Here is a 22,978-nt window from a genome sequence, read left to right as displayed (position 1 = left end):
AGGGCACCAACAACACCCACAGCTTTTCTACCCTGTGGTTTCTTTTACAGAATTCCCTTCCAATTTTTTTACAGCATTAGATGTAGCCAGGAGTGAAGTGACATACCCAGACTTACATGAGTATCATAGAAGAATCTGGAGATCGACTTTATACAGAACTTTTTTGCACTCCTTCCCTTCATACATGAGTATCATAGAAGAATCTGGAGGTCGACTTTATACAGAACTTTTTTCCACTCCTTCCCTTTGCAGTTCTAGATTTTAGTATTTTTCCTTTGCCACACTATGAAATGAATGGGATTTTGAAAAGAAATCATGGTACCTTCTAAAAACTGCTACATTTCATGCAAGTGATGAACTATAGCTTCATTATTAATCTTTACCTATTAAAATTAAAGATTTAATTTCAAAAAAAAGGTCTTTGAGCTATTTCAAGGAGAAATACATTTCGTTTAAGACTGAATGGACATATTTTTGGGTTTTATATAAGTAAAAAAAGGCCTTTAGTGACTAGATTTTAGTTGAGCAAGGCTAAAAGACTTCAGAATTCATTAAGTTCTGATTTCTTGTTTTGGGGAAAATGAATAGAGCTTTCATTGTATGCATTTTTTAAAAGATAAGGTTATTGTTTTCATAATGTTAAGGGTAAAAATTAAAATTACAAATAAGATTTAAATAATGTAAATTTGATATTTCTTGTTCTCCTAATGACTGGTTATTTATATCGCTTCTCTCAACTGCTTAACTCACCTTCAGAGAGCTAGTAGGTTACTCCAGTTTATTCTGCTTTATTACTTCTCCCTTTCAGTGTGTAGTGACTAATCCTTCCTCAGCTGTTGTAATACCTAAACTACAATTGACTTCAGCATAAGTCTCAGCAGAACATATCTTTCTGTGACAGCCACCTTCCTAATTAGAGATAAGAGTCCCTCTAAGCCCCTTGTAAAAGAGCTGAAAATGATCTCTGATCCTCATCTATTTTGGGTCCTTCACTCCTACATAGGCATCAGGGAACCCTTGTGCAAAGTGAGAGCAGCAGATCATTTAGGAGGGGCTCTGGGGTGGGCAGGGGTGAGCTGGGGTCTCTCCACGGGGCAGAAACTGCCTCCCTGTGAGAGGGCAGATCTGCCCTTGGTCACCTTTGATCTGCTGGTGCCCCCTTGGTTACTAAGGCTGATCACAAACCCTGTCATTTACGTAAGCCTGCGGGTAAAAAAGTGAGCTGAGAGTTGTAGGGAGTGTTATTCTGTACTCTGTGGAGGGCTCTTATCATTGCTTCTGCTGATGAAGGTTTGGTGAGTAAGCAGCCTGTTTTCCTGAGTTGTCAACACTGGCAGTATGAGGTGTTAACGATACAGAAGGAAATGTCCTCAGCATTACATAAGATAAAGAAAATAAATGGAAAATATAGGTGTTTATTGACGGAGTGTACTTACATTTCACCTTCTTGTTTCTCCTCCCCATCCGAACTTGTTAAAAAATGTTGTTGCTTTGAAATTATTCACATCTATCATCACACATTCACATTCGGTTGACCCAATTAAAAAATAATCCCAAGTGGAAAAAATTGCAAAATAATCTAATTATTGCTTTAAGTGAATTCAGAAAATAATACGGTTTTCGCCTGTTAATACGAGTATGTGATTTGTTTCTCAGTATTTTTCGTAGAAGCAGAATTGGATTACTTGCACATCATTTCTCCAGTGATTTCTGTTTGCTCTTTAAGCAATAACAAGGTACTCTGTGGAGGTCTAAACACAGGTGAATGAGCAGCTTTTTGATCCCCAAAATATCTAAGGTAGTCTTCGTTTCAGACCCATTGAAATAGCCCAGCCCAATTCACTTGCAGGATTTTTGAGGCCTCTCATAAAAAAACCAAGAAGGTCATAGCAGTTAAAAGTCCTGATCCTCATTTTGAATGGATCTGTGTGCCCAGACAGCCACAATGAAAGTAATTTGATTCTAATTCACACGGGAGGGTCGGAGCTTGTGCAGTGGTTGTCTAATGGCACTTTGCTGTCCTTAGGACTCTAATTCCATTCCTCTGACAGAAATGTGCAGCTGTGAAGAGAAGGATGGGGTGGAGGTTGTGTGGGTTAGTAGGAAATGATGATCTTTGTTCTTTTTCACTTCTGGTTGGGTGGACTTTGTGCAAATTGCAGCTTGGTGCTCACTGCAAGGTATTAAGTCAGTTGGTTTTCAGTCAGGTTGCCACTGCGAGAGAAACACATTGACCAGAAGTGCTGCCTTTTATCATCATCCTTGTCAATCTTACCTGAAGAGCGACAGGCTGAGTGGACATGGGAACAAACCACCCCTTCATCCTTGGAGAGGGTGTGCAGCAGTCAAGGTGAAAGCCTAGTTTGGGTTGTAGCTGTACATACTAAATCATGGCTCTGGGTGGAAGAAAACTGTCAGGTCCCTTGGGTAGTTACTGGCTTTTGAACACTAAGTTCATTTCCTTCCAGTTGATGCATATCTTGCAGGAATATGGGAGGATTAATTAATGTTTTAAGTAGTTTTGAAGATATAGGACAACGTTTAATACCCAAGTATTTTAGTTCCTTACGAATTAGTTTTTCTGAGGAATCACTTAAGAATTCTAATATTCTGCTAGGGAAAATGCACAGTCTTAATTTTATTTTCTCCTTAAGAAGGTTATATATTTTTTTAAAAAACCCAGGGATTTTTTGGCAGCTGCATAAAGAGACCTTTTTAAAATGTTGCATTGCTGCTGAAAGTCTAGAAACTATTACACTTTGGGTATAAACTGATCAACCCAGTGTAATGAAATTCTGTGCCCTGCAGTGAAACAAAAAAATCAAGGTCATTTTTAAAATCACAGTGTCACTTATTGACATCTGCTCACCTGTAATGTGATGTAAACAACATTAGAAATTTAAATTCACTCTTATTTGAAGAAATTGAATCATGAGTACCTTTAAGAATATAGAAAAGGTTTATTGAAAACACACTTGGAATTTGTCTGTTTCTCTCCTGATTAATTGCACCACTGAGGACGATGTCTTTTTGTTCACAGCCTAACATTTGGCAATTGTGTTGCTATAGAAATAGTGCAAAGAGATTTCCTTATGTCTGTCCCAAAAGATCTTCCTGTACTAAATTGTTAAATCATTTGCATTGTTGCTTTATCGGTGGAAAAAAATATTTAGACTGTCCTTTAAATGTTCTCTGTTTCTAGAGCAACATTCACAAGTCCTGCATTTCTTTATGGCAGAGCCTTTGATTACAGATAGAAAACACTGTATGTATTAGTATGCAAAGCCTGATTTCAGAAGCCTGCAGCAACTAGCTGCATGGTAATATTCACTATATTGTTTTACATTTCAAAGGGGCTTCACAACAAAGATGGTTTTCACATTCTACTCAAAGTATCAGAATTTCTACAGGGAAAAAGAAGTTGGAAGTGGTTGTCTTGAAGTGGGACCCAGTTTAGAATCAGTGGGTCAGATTTATTATTTGAATGTTAAAATAGCTATTTTAGGCACACACAAATATGATAATTCACAGATGGGAAATTATACTCATTAAGTTCTAAATTTACAGTGTGGAGGAAATAGAGATGTTTGTAAAAATAAGTATATGTCCTTTCAGCATCTTCTTGCATTCTTGTCTAACACTGAATACGGGAGGTGCTTTCATTCTCACTCCTTGGATTTAGATTTAATGTCAGATACTCAATAGTTATATTAAGAACACAGCCAAAGAGGTTCCATTTCACTTCAGTAATGGCAAAGTTAATCAGGAGTTCAGTGTGGTTTTTTAAAATGAGGTAAGCTGTCCTGTTTTTCTGTTTGAGGAGACTTGAAATCAGTTTTCCAGACTGCAGCATTGATATTATTGTATAGCAACAGTGAATACAGATCTCCTGATACCTTTGCTCTGATGGTACTGGTACTCTCCCACTATTGTTCACTTAATAAACTTACTAGTAGTTGTTAGTGAAAGTGGGTTATACTTTCTGAAGTGGGAAATCAAATCACTTTCATGTGAGTAAGTGAGAAGGGGTTTAGCACATGAGTTCTGCCAGTCTAGTTTTTTCCATAATCTTGCAAGCAGGCAACAGGAATCTAAATTTCAAATCTATACAGCTGAGTAATGATGTCGTTTCACACTATTGACAGGTCTGCACACACGCTGTAATACAATGCACTAAAGATATAAAGACTACTGGGAAAAAAAAATCAATAGGCAAGTTTAATTCCTCCCCCCACCCCTTCATTCCATACCTATACAAGAGTACTGATCTGAATCCTTTCCTTACCACCAGTCATTGCACAGGAGATGATTGAATCTGCAGCTCTCCCAGTTAGTGTGTTCTGAAATTCAGCTTTTTGTGAGTGCAGGGTTAGTCATGAATGGTGCAGCTGAATGGCCAGGCCCAGGGAGTGATAATCAGTGGTGCAAAGTCTAGTAGGGGTCAGTGGTGTACCCAAGAGCTCAGTGCAGGGTCCAGTCCTGTTTAAGGCCTTCATTAATGATCTGGATGATGGGGCAGGGTGTACCCTCAGCAAGTTTGCTGATGACACAAAACTGGGAGTTGTGGCTGCTGCACCAGAGGGTCATGCTGCCATCAAGAGGGACCACAAGGGGCTGGAGGAATGGGCTGATGAGAACCTTACGGAGTTCAGCAAGGAGAAGGGCAAAGTCCTGCATCTGGAGAGGAACAACCCCAGGTTCCAGTACATGCCAGGGGCCACCCAGCTGGAAAACAGCTTGGTAGGAAAGGACCTGAGGGCCACCAGTTGACCATGGCTATCAACGTGCCCTGGTGGCAAGGAAGGTGACTGATATCCTGGACTGCATTAGACAGAGTATTGCCTGCAGCTTGAGGAGGTAATCCTGCCCTTTATTCACCATTGCTGAGGCCACACATGGAGTACTGTGTCTAGCTCTGGGCTTATCAATATGAGAGAGACATGGACACACTGGAGACAGTCCAACAAAGGGCCACAAAGATGATGAAGAGGCTTTAGGACTCTCCTGTGAGGAAAGGCTGAGTGATCTGGGGCTGTTCAGCGTGGAGAAGAGAAGGCTCAATGGGATCTCACCACTGCATACAGATCCCTGAAGGGAGAGTGCAGAGAGGACAGAGCGATGCTCTTCTCAGTGGTGCCCAGCAATGGGATAAGAGGTAATGGGCACAAACTGAAACACAGGAGGTTCCCTCCAAACATCAGGAAACACCTTACTGTGAGGGTGACTGGACACAGGCACAGGTTGCCCAGGGAGGTTGTGGATCCTCTGTCCTTGGAGGTGCACAGAAACTGCCTGGACACAATTCTGGGCAGGCAGGTGTAAATGTCTCTGCTTAAGCAAGAGAGTCTGACCAGATAAACTCCAGAGGTCCCTTCCAACCTCAGCCATTCTGTGATTCAGTTGACTTGCAGCTTAAAATCTGCCAGGTCTGCTGCTTTCAATTTGGCATCCATTAAATGGAGACTTTTTTCTGTCCTAGACTAGCAAAAGTGTTAAACTATTGGATAATTAATTATTGAATCTTAAACTTTTACACTTATTATGCTTGTATTCTTGGGGACAGGCTCAATTTTATTACCTTACAACAGAAAGATTTACTTAAGAAAACCTTATCTTAAAATAGAAGTTGCTAGTCTGTGTTCACCTAGAATGCAGAAGTCTATGCTTCACTTTGCTTTCTTGGGCTGGCACAGAGAGCTGGATGAACTAGCACCATCCAAATGTCTCCTGGCACTGGCATTATGCAGTATTAGCACATATTCTTAATTATTTAATCTAAAACTCCTTCTGTTGTGGCAAAGTTTCAGAGTTACTGTGTGTGCAGAGTATTGACAATAGTAACTTCAAAGTAGTAGTTGAAACAAAATAGTTATACAAGGCAAACACATTTTTAGCTGATTGTTGGTTATGGCCCTGATATAGCAAGGCACTTAAGCATGTTCTTAATTTAAGATAAATATGGTGTGCCATGCAAGTCAAACAGACTCCCTCCATCTGTTACTCTGTAAGGATAGACTTTGTTGAATTATGACTTGGGCTAATGATCTCTGTCCAGTTCAGGTACACAATAAAGTCAGCCTCACTGCTGAGAAAATGCACTGCCATTTGTGGTCTAGCCAGTTGGATATATTTTGTCTGATTTTTTGGTATAATTTACACGAACAAGTAATTCCTGTGTGATTATGTGTGACCGAGTACCAAATTTTTAAACAGTATGAAAAAGAGTAACATTACAGTGGATGGGCCAGAGTGGAGTCTGATTGTTATGTTTTTCTATTTCATTCTACACAGATGTGAAAGACAATTTTCAAAAGTAGCTAAATGCTACTTAGGATCTCTCTATTCCCCTGGTTGTGGCCAGCTGTCCAGCAGGTCAGAGTGGCAGAGGGTTGCCCTAGTTTATGTTGCTGGGCAGTTGTTCAGTTCATTTCTGAAACCAAACAATTAACAAGAGGAAGACAGATCTAAGCTGTCTTGCACTGCCTAAGGAATTGCATAGGGGCTACTAAATCCAGTGAGTGCCTGCTCAGCTGATCAGTGTTGGGAAATAAAGTGATCCCTGGGCACAGGAACAACAGCGACAGAATTTTCAATTCCCAGTTTGGATTGCTCGATTATTAGTTATGTAAAAATACTTCAGGTATAGGAGCATGCCCACAACAGATTTTTATTAGAAAATACTCAGTTCTGTGGCCGATCTCAACCTCCCAACCGTTTTGTAGTGGTGCAAAGTGTGATTTATGTGCCAGTGTTCTCTGCTGCGAGATCAAAATAAAGCTGTGAACAGATAGTACCATTAGTTCAAAAATGGTGACTTAAATGGATCTGCTTTAGGGGGGAAAGTTGTGTTTTGCCTTTAGAGTCTTATAGTTGCTTGCAATTAGTGTTCATAGATTTGATTTGGTTGCATTTCACCACGGGGGAAAATATGTATATGTCAACCTGAATCTTGCCTATCACGAATTTCAGATAGCATCAATTACAGTTAAGATTCTTTTGTTGGAGAAAGAACATATTGCATGGGAAGAGGAAATAGCATTCTGTTTTATGCTAAAGTGTAATAATTTCCTTCTGAGAGGCTCTCAATTATGAACGGATGTTTTATGGAGACTTTCTGTATATGCAACCTGCACCTGAAACAGCTTTGCAGCAGATAACAGAACCTTTTTAACTTCCAAAGGTTTATGTGTTCTCTGCATTATTAAACACATACACTGATGCAGGGAGAATATGACAGAACGGTGACCTTTTTCCAGTGTTGTTGGTTATGGCATAGGAAGCTGTTGGAAAATGATTGCTACAGAGCTGAAAAGATAATCGGATGCAGTTCATTACTCATCTTGTCAGCTGCTCCTGCTACAAGGGATTGTATCACAAGATGTTAATCTGCTTGTGACTAGATTTCAAAGCAAGCATTTTTATTTTGGAGGGGGTGTAAGTAATTTAACATATTTCAATTTTATTTCATTTTCAGAGGCAAGAGAAATGGAAAATTCCTGTTTGAAAGTCTCAGAATATTAATTGATAGAAATATTAGTACATCCTTGTGGGTTCTGTTACAAAAATACAATGATATGCTGCAAGAAAGCTATTTAATTGCAGAAGTTGTTCTTTCTCAGCTAATTACGAGGTAGTGTATTCCTTGAATAGGGGAAGTTAGTCTGGTAGCACACTTCAGTGTGCTCTGCAAGACAGATTTGCACCAAAAAGAGTCCTGTCTACACATGGAATCACTAATGTGGATGCACCCAGTGCTCCCAGGCATTGTTTACCAGTGAGGGGATTCGGTGTGAGTGTAGAGGAGAACCATGTTCATTACTTAACACTCTACAGATGGGAAGATGACAAGAATGCAATTTTAGCTGGATGACATTTTCTGAACACGAAAGGCCCAAAAGAGCAGTTACTTTCTGGTACTGTGGGTTGTGGCTCATGGTGCTATATGAAGCATAGGGGAAAGCTTATAAACTTTGCATTACATTAAGATGAGACAGTAGATCTGCTGTGTACATTTCAGGCAAGCAGCACTGCCCTTTCCTCTCCCAGCTGCATCCTGCCTACCTTAAGTCCTTGAAGAGGTTGGCCAATACAAGGGACATTCCTTTAATTTCCTGCTAAGCTGGAGAAAAACACTTTTTTTGTTTAATTTTCTGGTACTGATTATTGTCGAATGAAATTGCACGTTATATTTTAAATAGTTAAATTATGATTTTCATTGTGATCTACAGGCACGAGTGTAATCTCTGGTAGAATACATTGTTGAAAAAGTAAGCAGTGAGACACTTAAAAGTACATTAAAAATAGTATATTGAATTAATGTGTAAGCAGAAGAAATGACAGACTTAAACACAGTAAGTTGTTTCTGGGTGCTCATGGTTACATATGGCATTTTTTACTCCTGCAGGAGTATCTAATACTAATGCCTTGCTGTATTCCAATGTTGGTAGCTACAGTCCACCCACTTAAATACCCTCTGATGTATGTGTAGGCAACAGTATTCTCTAGTTCCTGCCACAAACTCTTACATGGACTTCTCTGAGCTGTTAATCAGCAGCTGTATTTCATGTCCAGAGAGACTCTGTCTCAGCACTGGGCAAAGTGAAATATTGTATCATACATTATAGAAGCAACCAGTAATGACTCTGTAGATACTGGTTTTAGTTGGTTTGAAACTGGCACATTAATTATGTTTCCCCCTAAACATTTTTGACTGAGTAGTCAATCAGTATGAAATGTTGCTTGTATTTTCCATGTAGCTTTTCCCTTCTGTGTCTCCTCATCCATAATACAGTTGGCTAGCTGAGACATGAGGGTCTTCCCTGGAGGTTTTCAAGCTGAGACTGGATGTGGCACTTAGTGCTATCGTCGAGGAAGCATGGTAGGGTTGGATTTGATGGTCTTGGAGGTCTTTTCCAACCTGGTTGATTCAATGATTCTATGATTCTTCACTGCAAAATTCTGATACGGTTAATGAACACCATTTGCCCAGGTCAGAAGGCAGAAGCTAATGGGCAGAGTCTTAATTGGTGTGGCTGTGGCTACCTATGCAAACATGTGCCTGAGAACATATGTTCTGCCTTGTCTAACAGGACTAGGACAGTGATCATCCCCCTGTGCTCGGCACTGGGGAGGTCACACCTCAGTGCTGTGCTCAGGTTTGGGCCCCTCACTGCAAAAAGGACATTGAGGCACTGGAGTGAGTCCAGTGAAGGGCAATGAGGGCAGAAGAGGTCTGAAAAACATGTGGTATGAGGAAGGGCTAAGGGAGCTGGGTTTGTTTAGCCTTGAGAAGAGACTCAGGGGTGAACTCATGGCTCTCTACCTGACAGGGAGTTGTAGAGAGGTGAGGGATAATCTCTCCTGCCATGGCTGCAGGGAGAGGACTAGAGGAAATGGCCTTGAGCTGAGACAGGGGAGAGTCAGATTGGATGTTAGGAGAAATGTTTTCCCTGTCAGGATGCTCAGGCACTGTAATAGGTTGCCCAGGGAGGTGGTGGAGTCACCATCCCTGGAAGTGTGTAAGAGGTGTCTGGATCTGTCACTGGAGGATCTGGTTTAGGGTTTAGTGGTTCCAGCAGTGACAGGTTAGTGGTTGGACTCGCTGATCTTAGAGGTCTCCTCCAACCTTGATGGTTCTATGATCTTATGTATGGATATCTGGCTTTATATTATATATGTGCATATAGGTACACACAAAAGTTATATATCTTCTCAAAGCATTAAATGTCATCACACACATTACTGTTATTTGTCACATAAAATGACAATTAATGACACACACAATGACAAGACAGGAACGTTGATGTGGAGGAGCTATGTGCAGTTTTGTTTTCTGGACCCTTTAATCACTGTGTTTTCTGCTGAGACTATGGCAGAGATGGTGATTACAGTAATGAGAAAAAGTTGTTTGAAAGTGCTCTGTAAGTATTTTTCCACCTCCATTAGATTATTTAGAGTTTGAATTGACTTACCATGCTGAGTAGGCAAACATGGTTCCAAGTTGGGGTAGAGAATATGAAAACTAATTAATTTATAGTCAATGTAGAAGGCTATTTGTTTCATAGTAGTGTTCATGTTCTACATTTGAGGCTGTGAAATGAAGAACTAAGTAATTTCACATTTATGCTGTAGCAATAAACTTAAAAAAAAAGAGATTTTATGCAGTGAACCTTCTGAATCATTTTCTGATATTACAATTTTACTTTGCCCATTTATGAAAGTCAAGTACAGTTTTACAGAAAATACAAACATAGCTATAAGATAAGTTATTTCAGTTTCTAAATCCATCATTGTCCTCCAGCAGTCAAAAATGAGATTCCATAATCCTGATTTATTTTAGCATTTGATGTTAATTATCATACATTTTACAAGTATGAGTCCAACAGCATAAAAGATGTTCTCTCTCAATGCTTAACACATGACACATGAATTTTATCTCTCATTATCCTCTTTATCTTTAGATAAAGGGGTAGGGTTGGATGAATTCCTCATCTAATCACAGAATTTGTAAAAGCATTTATCTGATAGTCCTGGGGGTTTTTATTATTACTTTTAGATGTCTCAGTTTGCCTTTCACTGGTTTTCAGGTGTTTTATCCATTCTGGTAAGATAACAAGTTTTTTAACTGAAACTTGAGCTTTGACCTTGGTGTCTTTCAATGATCAATGACCAGATCTTCAAGTGGGATGCAGTGGTACCTGTTTATGGATGACATTCTAAACACCTTCATTGCTTTGCATGTTATTGCCAGTGCAAGTGAATAGAGTGTGTTTCTTTTTCCTGTGTCTTTTTAAGCAGCAATTCCATTTGGAGTGGTTGGACTTTTATATTTAATAGATCACCTCCTCCTTCTTGTGGTACTGGGCAGTGCAGGAGTTGAACTGACATGTTATACTATAGTGATTTGGTCAAACTGGTTAATGGGTGAATGGATGATGTGTGTACCATGCAATGAAGAAAACCATTCTGCAGACAGCAAGCTTCCCCTTCCCATGAAAACACTGAGCAGCCTGCCAAGTGTCCAACGAGTGGGCAGGACAGGATACCCACCCTCATCTCTTGCAATTGTTTTCCACCTCAAACACACAGGGAGAAAACAAAAGAGGGAAAGCAAAATCATGCTTTAATGCTTAGGTGTGAGTGCCAGATGTTGGGGCAGTAAGGAAACAGCCTGGCATTGCTGCCTGTCCCTTTGGCAAGTGTGCTCCCTTGTTTGCACTTCTGACAGCAAGCCGTGTTGGCAGCAGGCAGTGAAGAGTCAACTGTGAGGTTTTTTCCAGTGTTTTATGTTTTCAGAAACAGGAGCTGTTGTGTGTGTGGTTTGGGTCCCTGCTCAGAGTGTGCCAGCACATTGTCAGGGCAGTAAATAACTGCTGGGAAACCCCATGGAATGGGAAGGTCACTGCAGTGCAAAGAGATTTTCTAACACATCTCCTGAGTTGTGCTGCTCCAGATTGCACTCATACCCCTAAAGAGCTGGGAGCATTCCTCTCAGACTTGGAGGAAAATATTCCTTTGGAGACATGACCGAAGCTTTTGCTTTCTCCAGAACTTCTACTAGCTCTGAACCTGAGGGAAACTTCTCAGGTTTTGTTTACTTTGTTTGCATTCTCAGTGATGAATAGCAGCTTTGACTGGAAGCATTTGCATTGTTCAGGATTCTTTGAAAAGTGTATGTTTTGAAACCTGTGTTCCTTTTGTCCCTTGCTCTCAGGATGGCCAGGCTGATATTTTGTACAAATTTTGGACTGCAGTAACTCAGACACTTTCCTCTCAGTTTCAGTCAGCAACAGACTGTAAGTATTCAATATGAATGATTTGTAATGTGTTCTGTAGGTATTCTGAGTCTCTCTTTTCAGTAAAGCCTTTGCTCATTATTTCCCCCACCAAGACCATAATAGTGGTTCACTCAGTACAAGATTTGTGAGTTTAAAACTTCTTGGTTTTGTAACCAGACAGGATGATCCTCCTAAACTATGGTTGAATTTTCAGAAAGAAATATTTTCTGTTTCATTAAGTAGTCATTATCTAATAACAAAAAAAGTATTCTTCCATCTCTATGTGGAGGTAAAAATGTTTGGAATGGTGCATTATACTTCCTAAAGCAAATGGGTTTGCCAAATTCAAAACCAATAATTTGATTTTAAAGAGCAATTCTTAGTCTTTTCTTGTGAAACAGATTGGTTGTAAAAATCTGATTTTAGCCATTTTTTTTGCTACCTTTATAAATAGGTTTTGAGTCTCTTCAAAATTGTCATGTCTAAATATAGATAAATGGCTGTTCAGACTACACACAATATTCTGTACATATGTAATGCATAAATGGCAGATAGAATCAAGGCAAATTAAATATAAATAATTTGTAAACATAAGACAGTTCTCTTCCCAGTACATGCTAATGCAGCACACAGTTGGATCATAGGTGAGTTTGTTACTTTCATAATTCATCTTTCACATTTGCATACAATGTATAAAGTTATTCTTCTGCCCATGCAGATAAAGTGCATAAGATATGCATTTATCTTCATGATCTCAGCTGTTGCCTTGGCCCTTCAAAATTTGGTCCTTCCAGGCTCTATAGCAGCAGTGTAATTTTGAGGAACTAGCTGTGGATTCATGTTCAGTGGTTGCTAAGTAACTAGATGATCCCAAAAGAAAATGTATTCATCTTGTGTTAAAACATATTAATTTTACTGTTTGCTGTGTGCATTGCTTGAACATCAGTATGTACATAGCCAGAGTCTCCTGTGTTCCAACTCAAGATGTGCTACCTGTTTCCAGAACTCAGGTTTGAGGCTGTAGAATTATGGCATCAGTTAATGGGATCAACCAACATCACAGAACTGAGGGAACTCTTAGATTTTGTCAGCTGTGATTTGTCTAACAGCTGATTTATTGCTTATGATTTTTAATCCTTTTTTATATATAAATTTTTAGAGGGGTTTTGGAATGTGGGTGATGTTTCAGCTGAGTTTTGGGGAAGTAATGTTTACAGCAGGTAGACTTTATTTAAACAAGGTATCTATATGAGAATGTTTGGTTTTTGGAATGTGGGTGATGTTTCAGCTGAGTTTTGGGGAAACAATGTTTACAGCAGGTAGACTTCATTTAAGCAAGGCATCTATATGAGAATGTTTGGTTTGAACATATAAATTCCTGGTGATTCAATCCACTGACATCAGTTATGGACTCTGTATCATAGAGTTCAGAGGAAGACTTAGCAGAAAAATAGTGTAAAACCAGGAATTAATTTAGTGATGTTTCAGCTGAGTTTTGGGGAAACAATGTTTACAGCAGGTAGACTTCATTTAAGCAAGGCATCTATATGAGAATGTTTGGTTTGAACATATAAATTCCTGGTGATTCAATCCACTGACATCAGTTATGGACTCTGTATCATAGAGTTCAGAGGAAGACTTAGCAGAAAAATAGTGTAAAACCAGGAATTAATTTATGTTGCAGAAGTTGATAATAGATCATGATCTGCTTGTTTGAGGTTGGGACAATCTTTATAAACAGCTTCATGACCTAAAGTTACTCTGTGTTTGGTAATAAATGTGAATCCTCCAGTATTGAAAATCAGAATATATTTGAGTTGAAAGCACAGGCTGGATGAAATGGGGCAGATGTCTGCAGCCTGAAAAACCTAGGAATGAGTGGGCCAGTGTTAATCTCCTAATGTAATGGGAAATCTATAGAGTATGAGTGATGTTAGATCAAGATTAACAGTTGCTAAAACAGTTGTACATTTGTTTCATTTCCTGTTACTTGTGGCAAGCCTTTCAAGGCTGAAATAATGCTGATTTTTCTGCTGACTTTGTCATTCTCTGACAGGTTTAGGAATTGCATGTTAAGTACCTTGTTTTGAGAAGTTTGCATAAAAGCATATGCTTCTCTCATTATGTTTATGAAGACTTTGGTTCATAGAAGTTGTCTATGTCTGTCTTAAATGGTTATCTTCAAAGCTGCAAAGCCCCACACTTTTCCTCCATTATTGTTAGAAAATCTCTAGCTTTAGAGAGTTCTAATCACACTTTAAAGGAATGATAATAAAGTTTGATACCAAACATTTCACAACCATGATTAGTATCCTTATTGTACCAAATAAACTTTTCATGCCCAGTCTTCCCATTGTGGGTTTTATGCAGGTGCTTTAGATACATAACTTTGTCCAGTGCATTTAATGGGATAGCTCATGCCACTTTGAAATTAATTATTACGTTATTAGTATTAAACTCAGGATCACAGTGTGTAACATTCATTGATCTAAATGCAAGGATTCAGCTTGTTTATATGAACTAAACCCATTAGTTTGAACTTAGCAATGTGCATTGCTTACTGGTTTATTTTGCAGCCTCTGTGTTTTTGAAACAAGCGTTTGAAGGAGAATACCCAAAGTTACTGAGGCTTTACAATGACTTGTGGAAACGTCTGCAACAATATAGCCAAAATATTCAGAGGAGTTTTAACACAAGTGGAACCACCGATCTCTTTGCTGAGCTACAACAAATGGAGGAAGATGCACAGGACATATTCATGCAAAAAAATGAAGATTATGAGTATGTATTATGAACTGTAAGGCAATAAAATACTAAAGTCTTTGCACCCCGTAAGAAAACAATAATTTTATGAGCTTACTTTTATTTAAATTGTCAGAGCAGGAAAATTTGTAAGACTTTTTTTCCCTCTTGCAGTTATTGCTTTAACACTGTTTTAGAGCTGTAGAATCTTCATTAGGCTGTATAATTATCAGTGTTGGATTGTCTTGTCGTTCACGAAGTCTCTGAGTTTTGAATGAAGTCTGTCTTTTTGTCTCCTTGGGTAAAAAAAATAGCAGAATGCTGAAAATGCAGTTTTGTTTGCATTTTGATTACAGCAGTAGCTTTCTCCTAACAACATCACAGTCATTTGTGTGTGACAAATGCTCAGCTCTTAGGATTCACAGTTTTTAGGTTTATACATCGTAGAATAAGCATGATCTAAGTGGTAGATACCAGAAAGATCAAACTGGAACAGACTCATCAAGTCTGTTAGGACTTCTGGACTTATGTAAGACAAAATGAAAATTTTATATGAAAATTGTATCGGCTTAAAAATGCTCCTGGGCAGTCAGTGGGAGACTTGTCATAAGAATTTTTTTCAAGTGCATATGTTTAAAGAGCAGAAAGGAAAAACAGGTTCAGTATGGCAGTTTGTATGGTGTGGAAAAATTGGATGCTGTTGTGTGTTTTAATTTAACATGTAGTAATTTTGTCTTATCCCCAAAGTCCAGAAAAGGCCTTGAAAGATTCACTGCAACAATATGAAGCTGCTTATTTGTCAAAATCCTTGTCTCGACTCTTTGACCCCATCAATCTTGTCTTCCCTCCTGGAGGTCGGAATCCTCCTTCTTCTGACGAGCTTGACAGCATCATTAAAACCATAGCCAGGTATGCACAGAAAAGGCATTGCAAGATGTAATCTTCAGCCTGTATTTTTTCATAAGTTATGGTTTTAGAAATGAGATTCCTCACTGGATCCTAGGGAGAAGAGCTGAGCACCACCCTCTCCACTCCCCCTGCTCAGGATGCTGTAGAGAGCAATGAGGTTGACCCTCAGACTCCTTTACTCCAAACTACACAAGCCCAAGTCATAGAATCATACAATCTTAGGGGTTGGAATGGACCTTACAGATCATCTAGTCCCAGTCCCCTGCCCTGGGCAGGGACACCTCCCACCAGAGCAGGTTGCTCAAGGCTCACCCAACCTGGCTGGGAGCACGGGTTGGGGCAGCCACAGCCTCCCTGGGCAACCTGGGCCAGTGTCTCACCACCCTTGCAGTAAAAAAACCTTTTTCTAATATCTAACCTAAACTTCCCCTCCTTCAGTCTGAACCCATTACCCCTTGTCTTATCATTGGAGTTCCTAATTAGCTGTCCCTCACAGGACATTCCTTCCCACCAGATTTGTTGCCCTTGTCTGGGCACATTGAGGTAACTTCACATCCTTCTTAAACTGTAGGGCCCAGAGCTGCACACAGTGTTCAAGGTGAGGCTGAATACAGCAGGATAATCACCTCTTTATTATTATTGATAATAAAGAATGCATTTTATTATTTAATTTCTGTATGTTGTTTTTTGTGGAATAAATGAAATTGTAATTTGAGTTTTAATATTTAAGCTTTTAAAACATCAGGAAGAGAAGCTTCACACATATAGATGTCTGATATCTTAATTATTCTGACTGTGTCAAAGGGGAGGTGATAGTTGCTTGGCTGCAAGTGATAATGCCTGATGTAAATGTTCTGTTAGAGCAAAACAGCAGGATAATAGATAAAGATGACTATTCCATGTAGAATTTGTACAGTGAGATGTTTAAATTACCAAGGGTGTATTTTCCCTCATAAGGTTTTGGTAAGGACTACTCTGTTTAATAAAGTAGAAAATGATGGGCAGTGTTCACAATGTGTGTGTGCAAAATATGACATACTGACACTGTACTCATCACTGGGAGCTGCAGATGCTCAGAACATGCCTGTTGGTGTTGTTATTGATGTTATTTTGCCCCTTGCAAAGGAGAAGGGAAAGCAAAATCAAAATTATGAAATTTCAACTTGAGTTTTCCAGGGTGACCTTTAGCTGATGATGTTTGGGGCCCTGCAGGGTTCCTGGAGAAGGTTATTCTAGGTCAGGGTGCCTAGTGATTCTCCAGCTCTTGAGACAGGTTAATCTCATCATTAGCAACTTGACAGTTCTTTGTGCTGGTCTGTTTTCAGCTGAACATTTCTGAATGCAGCCCCAGCCCAAGGAGATCTGGGGAGGTTCATGAATGAGAAATACTGGAAGTGATTTAGAAGTCTTTTCCTTCTTGGTTTGTTCCCTGTCATTCCTTTGGGGCCTCTGTTACTATAAAGGATTGCCTAAAACACAGCTTATTAGTTGTGTCAAGCTAAGGCATCCCCTGGGTATTTCTGCACAGCTCATGTAATTCCGGAGCTGAATGACTGTGTATTCACCTGGAATGCTTGAAGGCTGCTGCCAAAGCTTTAATGTACTTAATTGCTGTCAATATTTTTGAATGGCTTACTAATAGTGATTTCATCCTGAAGTGTCATTCCTAAACTTTGCTCATTTTGACTAGAATAGGAGCACTGCACATGAAATTCCCAAATGACTTGTTAAATTGTAAACTGAATTACGGAGCGTGGAGAGACTTGGTTGTGTGTGTTACTCTCTCTAAACTGACATGCCACGTACCTAGGTATTCACAGTTAATTCTGCATCAATTAAACACTGTTCAGTTGATAATGGAGATTTGTAATCTTTACTTCCAGTGAGCTAAATGTGGCTGCTGTTGATCCAGACCTGAGTTTGGCCGTGGCAAAAAATGTGGCAAAGACCATTCAGCTTTATGGTGTAAAGTCTGAGCAGCTTGTAAGTAATTTTAAATCTCTAAAAACTAATGGGTTTTTTTTATGCACAATGTTCTGCCTATTGTAGATTTACAGCATAACCAGTAAAGCAAACGAGATAGACAAAACCTTCCAATTGGTATTTGGAAATGTTTTCAGTTAAATTCTGCCTTTAAATAAACAAAGTCTATTGGTAGCAGTACAGTTTATGTAGCTCCAAATCGAATTGGCCATATTCATCTTTAAAAATCAAAATTGTAGCTGTGGTTAAGTACAATTAAGACAATTAAATTCAGTCTTTTATTAACCAGTGTTTAATATTACATCAGTTACATCATATGTCATCTTTATGGTATTAAAATCTGGACAGTTCAAGTATAATTTCTCACCATTTGCAAGAATTTTGGGGTATTTTTTCCCATATATTTATTATTTCCCATATATTTAAGTAACCTTTGATTTTTTTTGCACTTGCCAAATATTGCCAGCCATTTGCCATATATTGGTATCTAGTGTTAAGCTGAATAGAGGAAGGATCCCCAAAGCCTTAGCCTTTGGGTAAGAGTCCCCAAAAAGCCAAAGTTGTCACCACACCAAAAAACCCAGTTTTTTAAGATCAGCTATTTTCTCTTAAAATCTGTTGCTGAAATTTTGATGCTTATGAAGAAATGAAAATGAATCTTTGCAATATGCAGCCCCACAAGAAATGACTAACTGCTTCTATTTGTAAACAATATTCCCACTTAATAAACAACATTAGTTCTGACAGCAGATCCAGAATCCAGCATATTTGCTATATGGTTTATTTAAAGGGAGATGCTTGCTAACAGTTTTTTGTAACAGTTGAGTACAAAACACTGCAGCAATTAAGTTAGTTTGGTTTCTGTTTACCTTTTTGACACCTGCTGTCTCTGAAGAGCTTTAAAAGCATTGAAGGTCAATAACCCATACCTTATTTGCCTTGTCTGGTGGATGAATTGTGTTGAAAGTTTGCAGACTGGTGTCTGGTAAAGGTGTGTAGGTGACGTAGTTATGAAGGCCATAAATAATATTTTAATTTCTGAAATAGAAATATATGTTGACATTATTTTGCCAGCTGTTTAATGCACAGTGCTTCAGTTGGCTCTGCTTTTAAAGGCACCAAATTATGGCTTCGTATTTTCAGGGTGAAATTTGCTCCTGACAGAAATGAAGATTTTTAGTAGGTTGTGAGAGTCGTCGTAGGTGAGAACCATTACCTTCGTGTCTGTGTATTATGGAGTGCAGTGTCAAACAGTGGCATTCAGCTGGGAGGAAAAGATGTCATCAGCTGCAGCTGTGGAAGCATCAGGGTCTGTTCTGCTCATCCTCTCTGTTAGAATTTGGATCTGCCTTGTTTGGAAGTGTACCTCATTTTGGGATCAGGCAAGTTCTTAAGAAACCCTGAAAAAAAAGATAGGTAGATATAAGCCTATAAGTGTGATTTGTGGCTTTGTATGAGCTGATCTAAAGTAGAAGAATGGAGTGAATGGAAAAGGAGTAAAGAGGGAATCTGAGCCCTTGAAGTTCTTGAATTTGACAACAGAAAGTGCAAGGCTGAAACTGGAAAAGCTTAGTGATGGGATTAGTCAAACTGGTAGGGTGAACATGAATGTCCTTCAAGCACATACCTACAAACTCTAAAACAATATCAAATATGTATTGCAGAGCTACATTTTTTAAAAACTTTTTTCTTTCCTTACTGATCCAGATTACAAATGTAAAAACCAGAAGTGCTTAACACAGTTGCCAAGGCATAGGTGTAAGTGCCACCTCTGAAGTGCTGAAATATCATGCCTGGCCTCCAGCTGCCTCTCCAGCAGGGCACAGCTCTCCCACTTGTCCTGTGCCATGCTTGCCAGCCCTGTGAATGTAACCTAGAACATCTTAGCCTTTTTTTTTTTTTTTTCACCTATTTTTGGGCAGACAGATTGAGCCTGAAATGTGCACCATGTGTAGAACAGGAGCTATGTCAGACAGCACTGTTTCATTATGTTTGAGTGGTGTAGCCAAGAATGCAATCTTAATTCAATCTTGCCATCCAGGCTCCAACGAGAGCTTTCTGAAGCTGAGAAGGGTGACCATGTAACATATCCGCTCAGATGCTTCATGTCTGATAGCTGGAGTAGAGCAGTGCTGAAGATGGAAATTTAATTTCCTGCAGGAATTTGAAATTGAGTTCTCTTCCAAATTAAAAGTAAACAAAAGCATCTCAGAATTCTCAGTGAAGGAAGATGGGGGGGAGGGGCTTTTAAAAGTAATTAGAATATTTTATTAATGTTGTTGTAATATTGCAGGGAGATTTGAATGGGGAAAAACTGAAATGTGCAGTCCTAAACATGTTAGAATCATCAAGGCTGGAGGAGATCTCTAAGATCATCAAGTCCAGCCATTAACCTGTCACTGCTGTAACCCCTAAACCATATCCTCCAGCATCAGATCCAGACACCTCTTCAACACTTCCAGGGATGGTGACTCCACCACCTCCCTGGGCAACCTATTCCAGTGCCTGAACACCCTGACAGGGAAAACATTTTTCCTAACATCTACTCTGACTCTCAGTACATGTTTCTCCTAACATCTAATCTGACTCTCAGTACATAGATGGGTAGGTGCATTCTGCTGTTGGGTGATTGTTTAGCTAAGCCCTTGCTGATGCTTGATGTGGTTGGTGTGTGCCATGAAGCATTCAGAATTATTGTCCTAATTTCACTCAGTGTAGTTGCAGATGTTCTCACTAAACAGAGTTTGAAGGGATAATTATGCATCTCACTACATTCAAAAAGATATTTCTGTTAATTTAAGAGTATTAGCTTTCATCTTCACCACCCATCCCATGTTTTGTTGGGTGATGCTGTGGAAGGTTGCTTGGTAGATTTTCTCCATGTCACTATTATTTTGTCTCTTTTTATCCACATTTTCCTTAAATCAGGTATCCCAAACATCTTCATAATGATTACAGACACCGCAAGATTTCTGTTTAGTCACCATTTCTACATCCTTCTCATTCCAGACTGGAAAAGATATGAACAGATCTCATCATCATGTTTTGGCTAAGAGCAAAATTTTCCTCTTTTGTATTTGCACCTTGGAATCTGTTGGTTAGATTTTAACATAATGGCTGATTGCTGAGCTAGATTTTGTTCACTAACTGCATTGTCTTGCAAGTGAAGTAGCCCAGATAAAAAAAGAACACTAACTTTTCTCCTTTATTGAAGAGTTTTCCAGAGAGGTCAGCCATTCCCATTTGCAGATACCTTAAGTTATCTGTCTTGAATGACACATGCAACACGATGTGCTCTAGTTCATTAAGGACAATGAGCTCTTTCACCCCATGCTTGCAATAAGTGGAGTGGAGGGAAGAGATTTGTGAGAAAGCAGTAAGTTGCATTTCTTAAAAAAAATTAAAAATTGACTCATCTGATGTTTTTGTGAGAATCCACGCTCCTTGAGAAAAGACAGGAGTTCACACATCTGCTTCCGTGAGAAATTTTTGCCCATCTGTGTAAGTGATAGTTGAGAAAAGTTGTAAAAGAGAGCTCATATCTCATCACATCTTCATTAGATGTCTCTGACATGGCAGCAGTAATTGTGTGGCAGGATCCTCTAGGGCAGTGGTCTCTAAATATTTTGGGTATGCATCTCTAGCAGTATAAACTTTTTGTGCATCCACCCTCATTATTTGAGTATTTAGTACTTTATGGCTTTTATACATGTACTGTTGACGTTCTGGTAGGTTCATCCTGCACCCCACTGGATTGTCTTACCTAACCCTGTGGTGCTTGTGCCCCACTTTGAAGGCCACAACTTTAGTGTAATACTCTGCAGTTATCTCCCATATAAGAAGTGGACAGATTGTGGCTGTTCCATGTTTTGAAATGGTTGATTGCAGAAGTCTTTTGAATTCATGTTGGTTTTGTTCATATGCTACTTTAAATCAGATTTCTCGTGTATTATATAAAAATGGGAAAGATAGTCACCTGTTGATTGGAAGTGAAACAAAACCGTATTTCCTCAGTTGATTACCTGTAATTTTGTCATTTATTACTGAGCCAAATTTTAAATGTACTTGAAGTGTTGTGATTTCTGTTATAATTTAAAAAGTTGCATCTCTGTGTTGCAGCTTTGCAATCACTAGTGCTTTGGTTTGCTGTTGATAGAGCTGTTTTTTTTACTGGTACTTGAACTTGATGTCTTGTTGAGACAGGTCATGAAACATGAAGGGTTAAAAGTGCTGAAAGTTTACCAGATGTGTACTTTTGCCAACAAGCAGAAAAATGATTTGCAGATCCATGGTCCTTCTAGAGACTGAAGATGGAAGAGCCCTACTTGGTCCTGTAGTCTATTCCTTTCCCAGCACAGGACTATTTCAAACACTGTTTATTGTTGGGGCTTTTGTTGCACTCTTTCTGGTTTTAGAGTGATGATTTCAGTTACCTGAATGCAAGTACTGCATGTTCTCTTACTTTTATGCTGTTTCTGTTCAGCTTGTCATGTGGGTGGATTGAAATACACTAACACACCCACCGAGTGCACATAGATGAAATGTGTTGTGCTGTGAACATGAAAATACAGTTGTTTAGAGAAGGTGTGATTCTCGTACTTTTTGAACCTGGAGACCTCTGCCAGCTTCCTGCCTAGAGTCATCTCCTCAGTCTGTCTTTATTAGCTGTGATCAGAGTCCCATAGCCATCCTTCCTGCCTTGCTGCCTCCTCCCACCATAGAGCATCCCCATCAGAGACAATGTGATCTTTTGGCCAATAAACACGCAAAGAGTCATTTGTAGAGGCAGGATTGTAAAAATCAGGCTGCCTACTTGCTTTTCAGAGCAGGCGGGGGGTGATTGTGCTGGCAAATTCTGGTGGATTAAACTACCTTAAAAACCATTTTTATATGTGGCTATTTAACAGTTTGCTTGCATGATTTAGGCAGACACAAACTCAGTCTGCTGTGTTCCCAGATGGCAGAGCACATTTTAGCTCCACGTCAGTCCAGGGTGACCAGCTCAGCCATAGCACCTTGCTGAACACAGCACTCTGATTCAGCCTGGAGCACAGGCAGAGAAAGTTTGTGTCTGCTGAAGTACAGGCAAAGCAAAAATCTGCGTGGCCATGTTACACTCGGCAGGTTTATCCTAAGGTTAGGGTAGGTAAGGCTAAAATCAGTGGGAGCTGTGATTGCCTATAATTGGAGAGTTTCCTAAGTGTGGAATATTGTATTTTATGGAGTAATATGTTTGTCTAAAAAAAGGGATCCTTCCAACAGACAAGAGGCTGCAGGCAGATGATATAATGGAGATCTTTCCCACTGTCAGACTTGTAAGCAATCATAAAGAGGAAGCCCTCAAAAGATGGAGATGGAGAGTGGGTGTAATGAGGGAGGAAGGAAATAGGGAATTTGAATAATTTTTTTATTCTCTTAACTAAATGTGGTTGAACTGATGTCATAGCTCTCACAAAAGCTGATGAATGAGGCAGAGGTCCGAAATACAGACTGTGGGCAGTGCTGGGGGAGAGCTGCTACCCTGTCCTCTGCCCACAGCTCATGGTGGGCTTGGCTGCTCATCAGGA

General features: G+C 39.4%; 1 protein-coding gene across 1 annotated transcript in view; it reads left to right on the top strand.

Moving 5' to 3' along the window:
- Positions 1–22,978, top strand: part of COG5 (component of oligomeric golgi complex 5) — a gene marked incomplete at its 5' end in the record, with an annotated part of 63,791 nt that overhangs the window by 4,099 nt on the left and 36,714 nt on the right. Inside the window, 4 exons of the mRNA XM_009083132.1 lie at positions 11,714–11,795; positions 14,354–14,558; positions 15,267–15,428; positions 17,312–17,411. Coding sequence (XP_009081380.1) covers positions 11,714–11,795; positions 14,354–14,558; positions 15,267–15,428; positions 17,312–17,411 — 549 coding nt within the window. The remainder of the gene's footprint in view (positions 1–11,713; positions 11,796–14,353; positions 14,559–15,266; positions 15,429–17,311; positions 17,412–22,978) is intronic.

This window comes from Acanthisitta chloris, unplaced genomic scaffold (genome assembly GCF_000695815.1).
Source record: "Acanthisitta chloris isolate BGI_N310 unplaced genomic scaffold, ASM69581v1 scaffold18269, whole genome shotgun sequence".
In the NCBI taxonomy this organism is placed as follows: Eukaryota; Metazoa; Chordata; class Aves; order Passeriformes; family Acanthisittidae; genus Acanthisitta; species Acanthisitta chloris.
The sequence above is the reverse complement of the archived record's forward strand: the minus strand, read 5'-3'. Positions and strand labels throughout refer to the sequence as shown.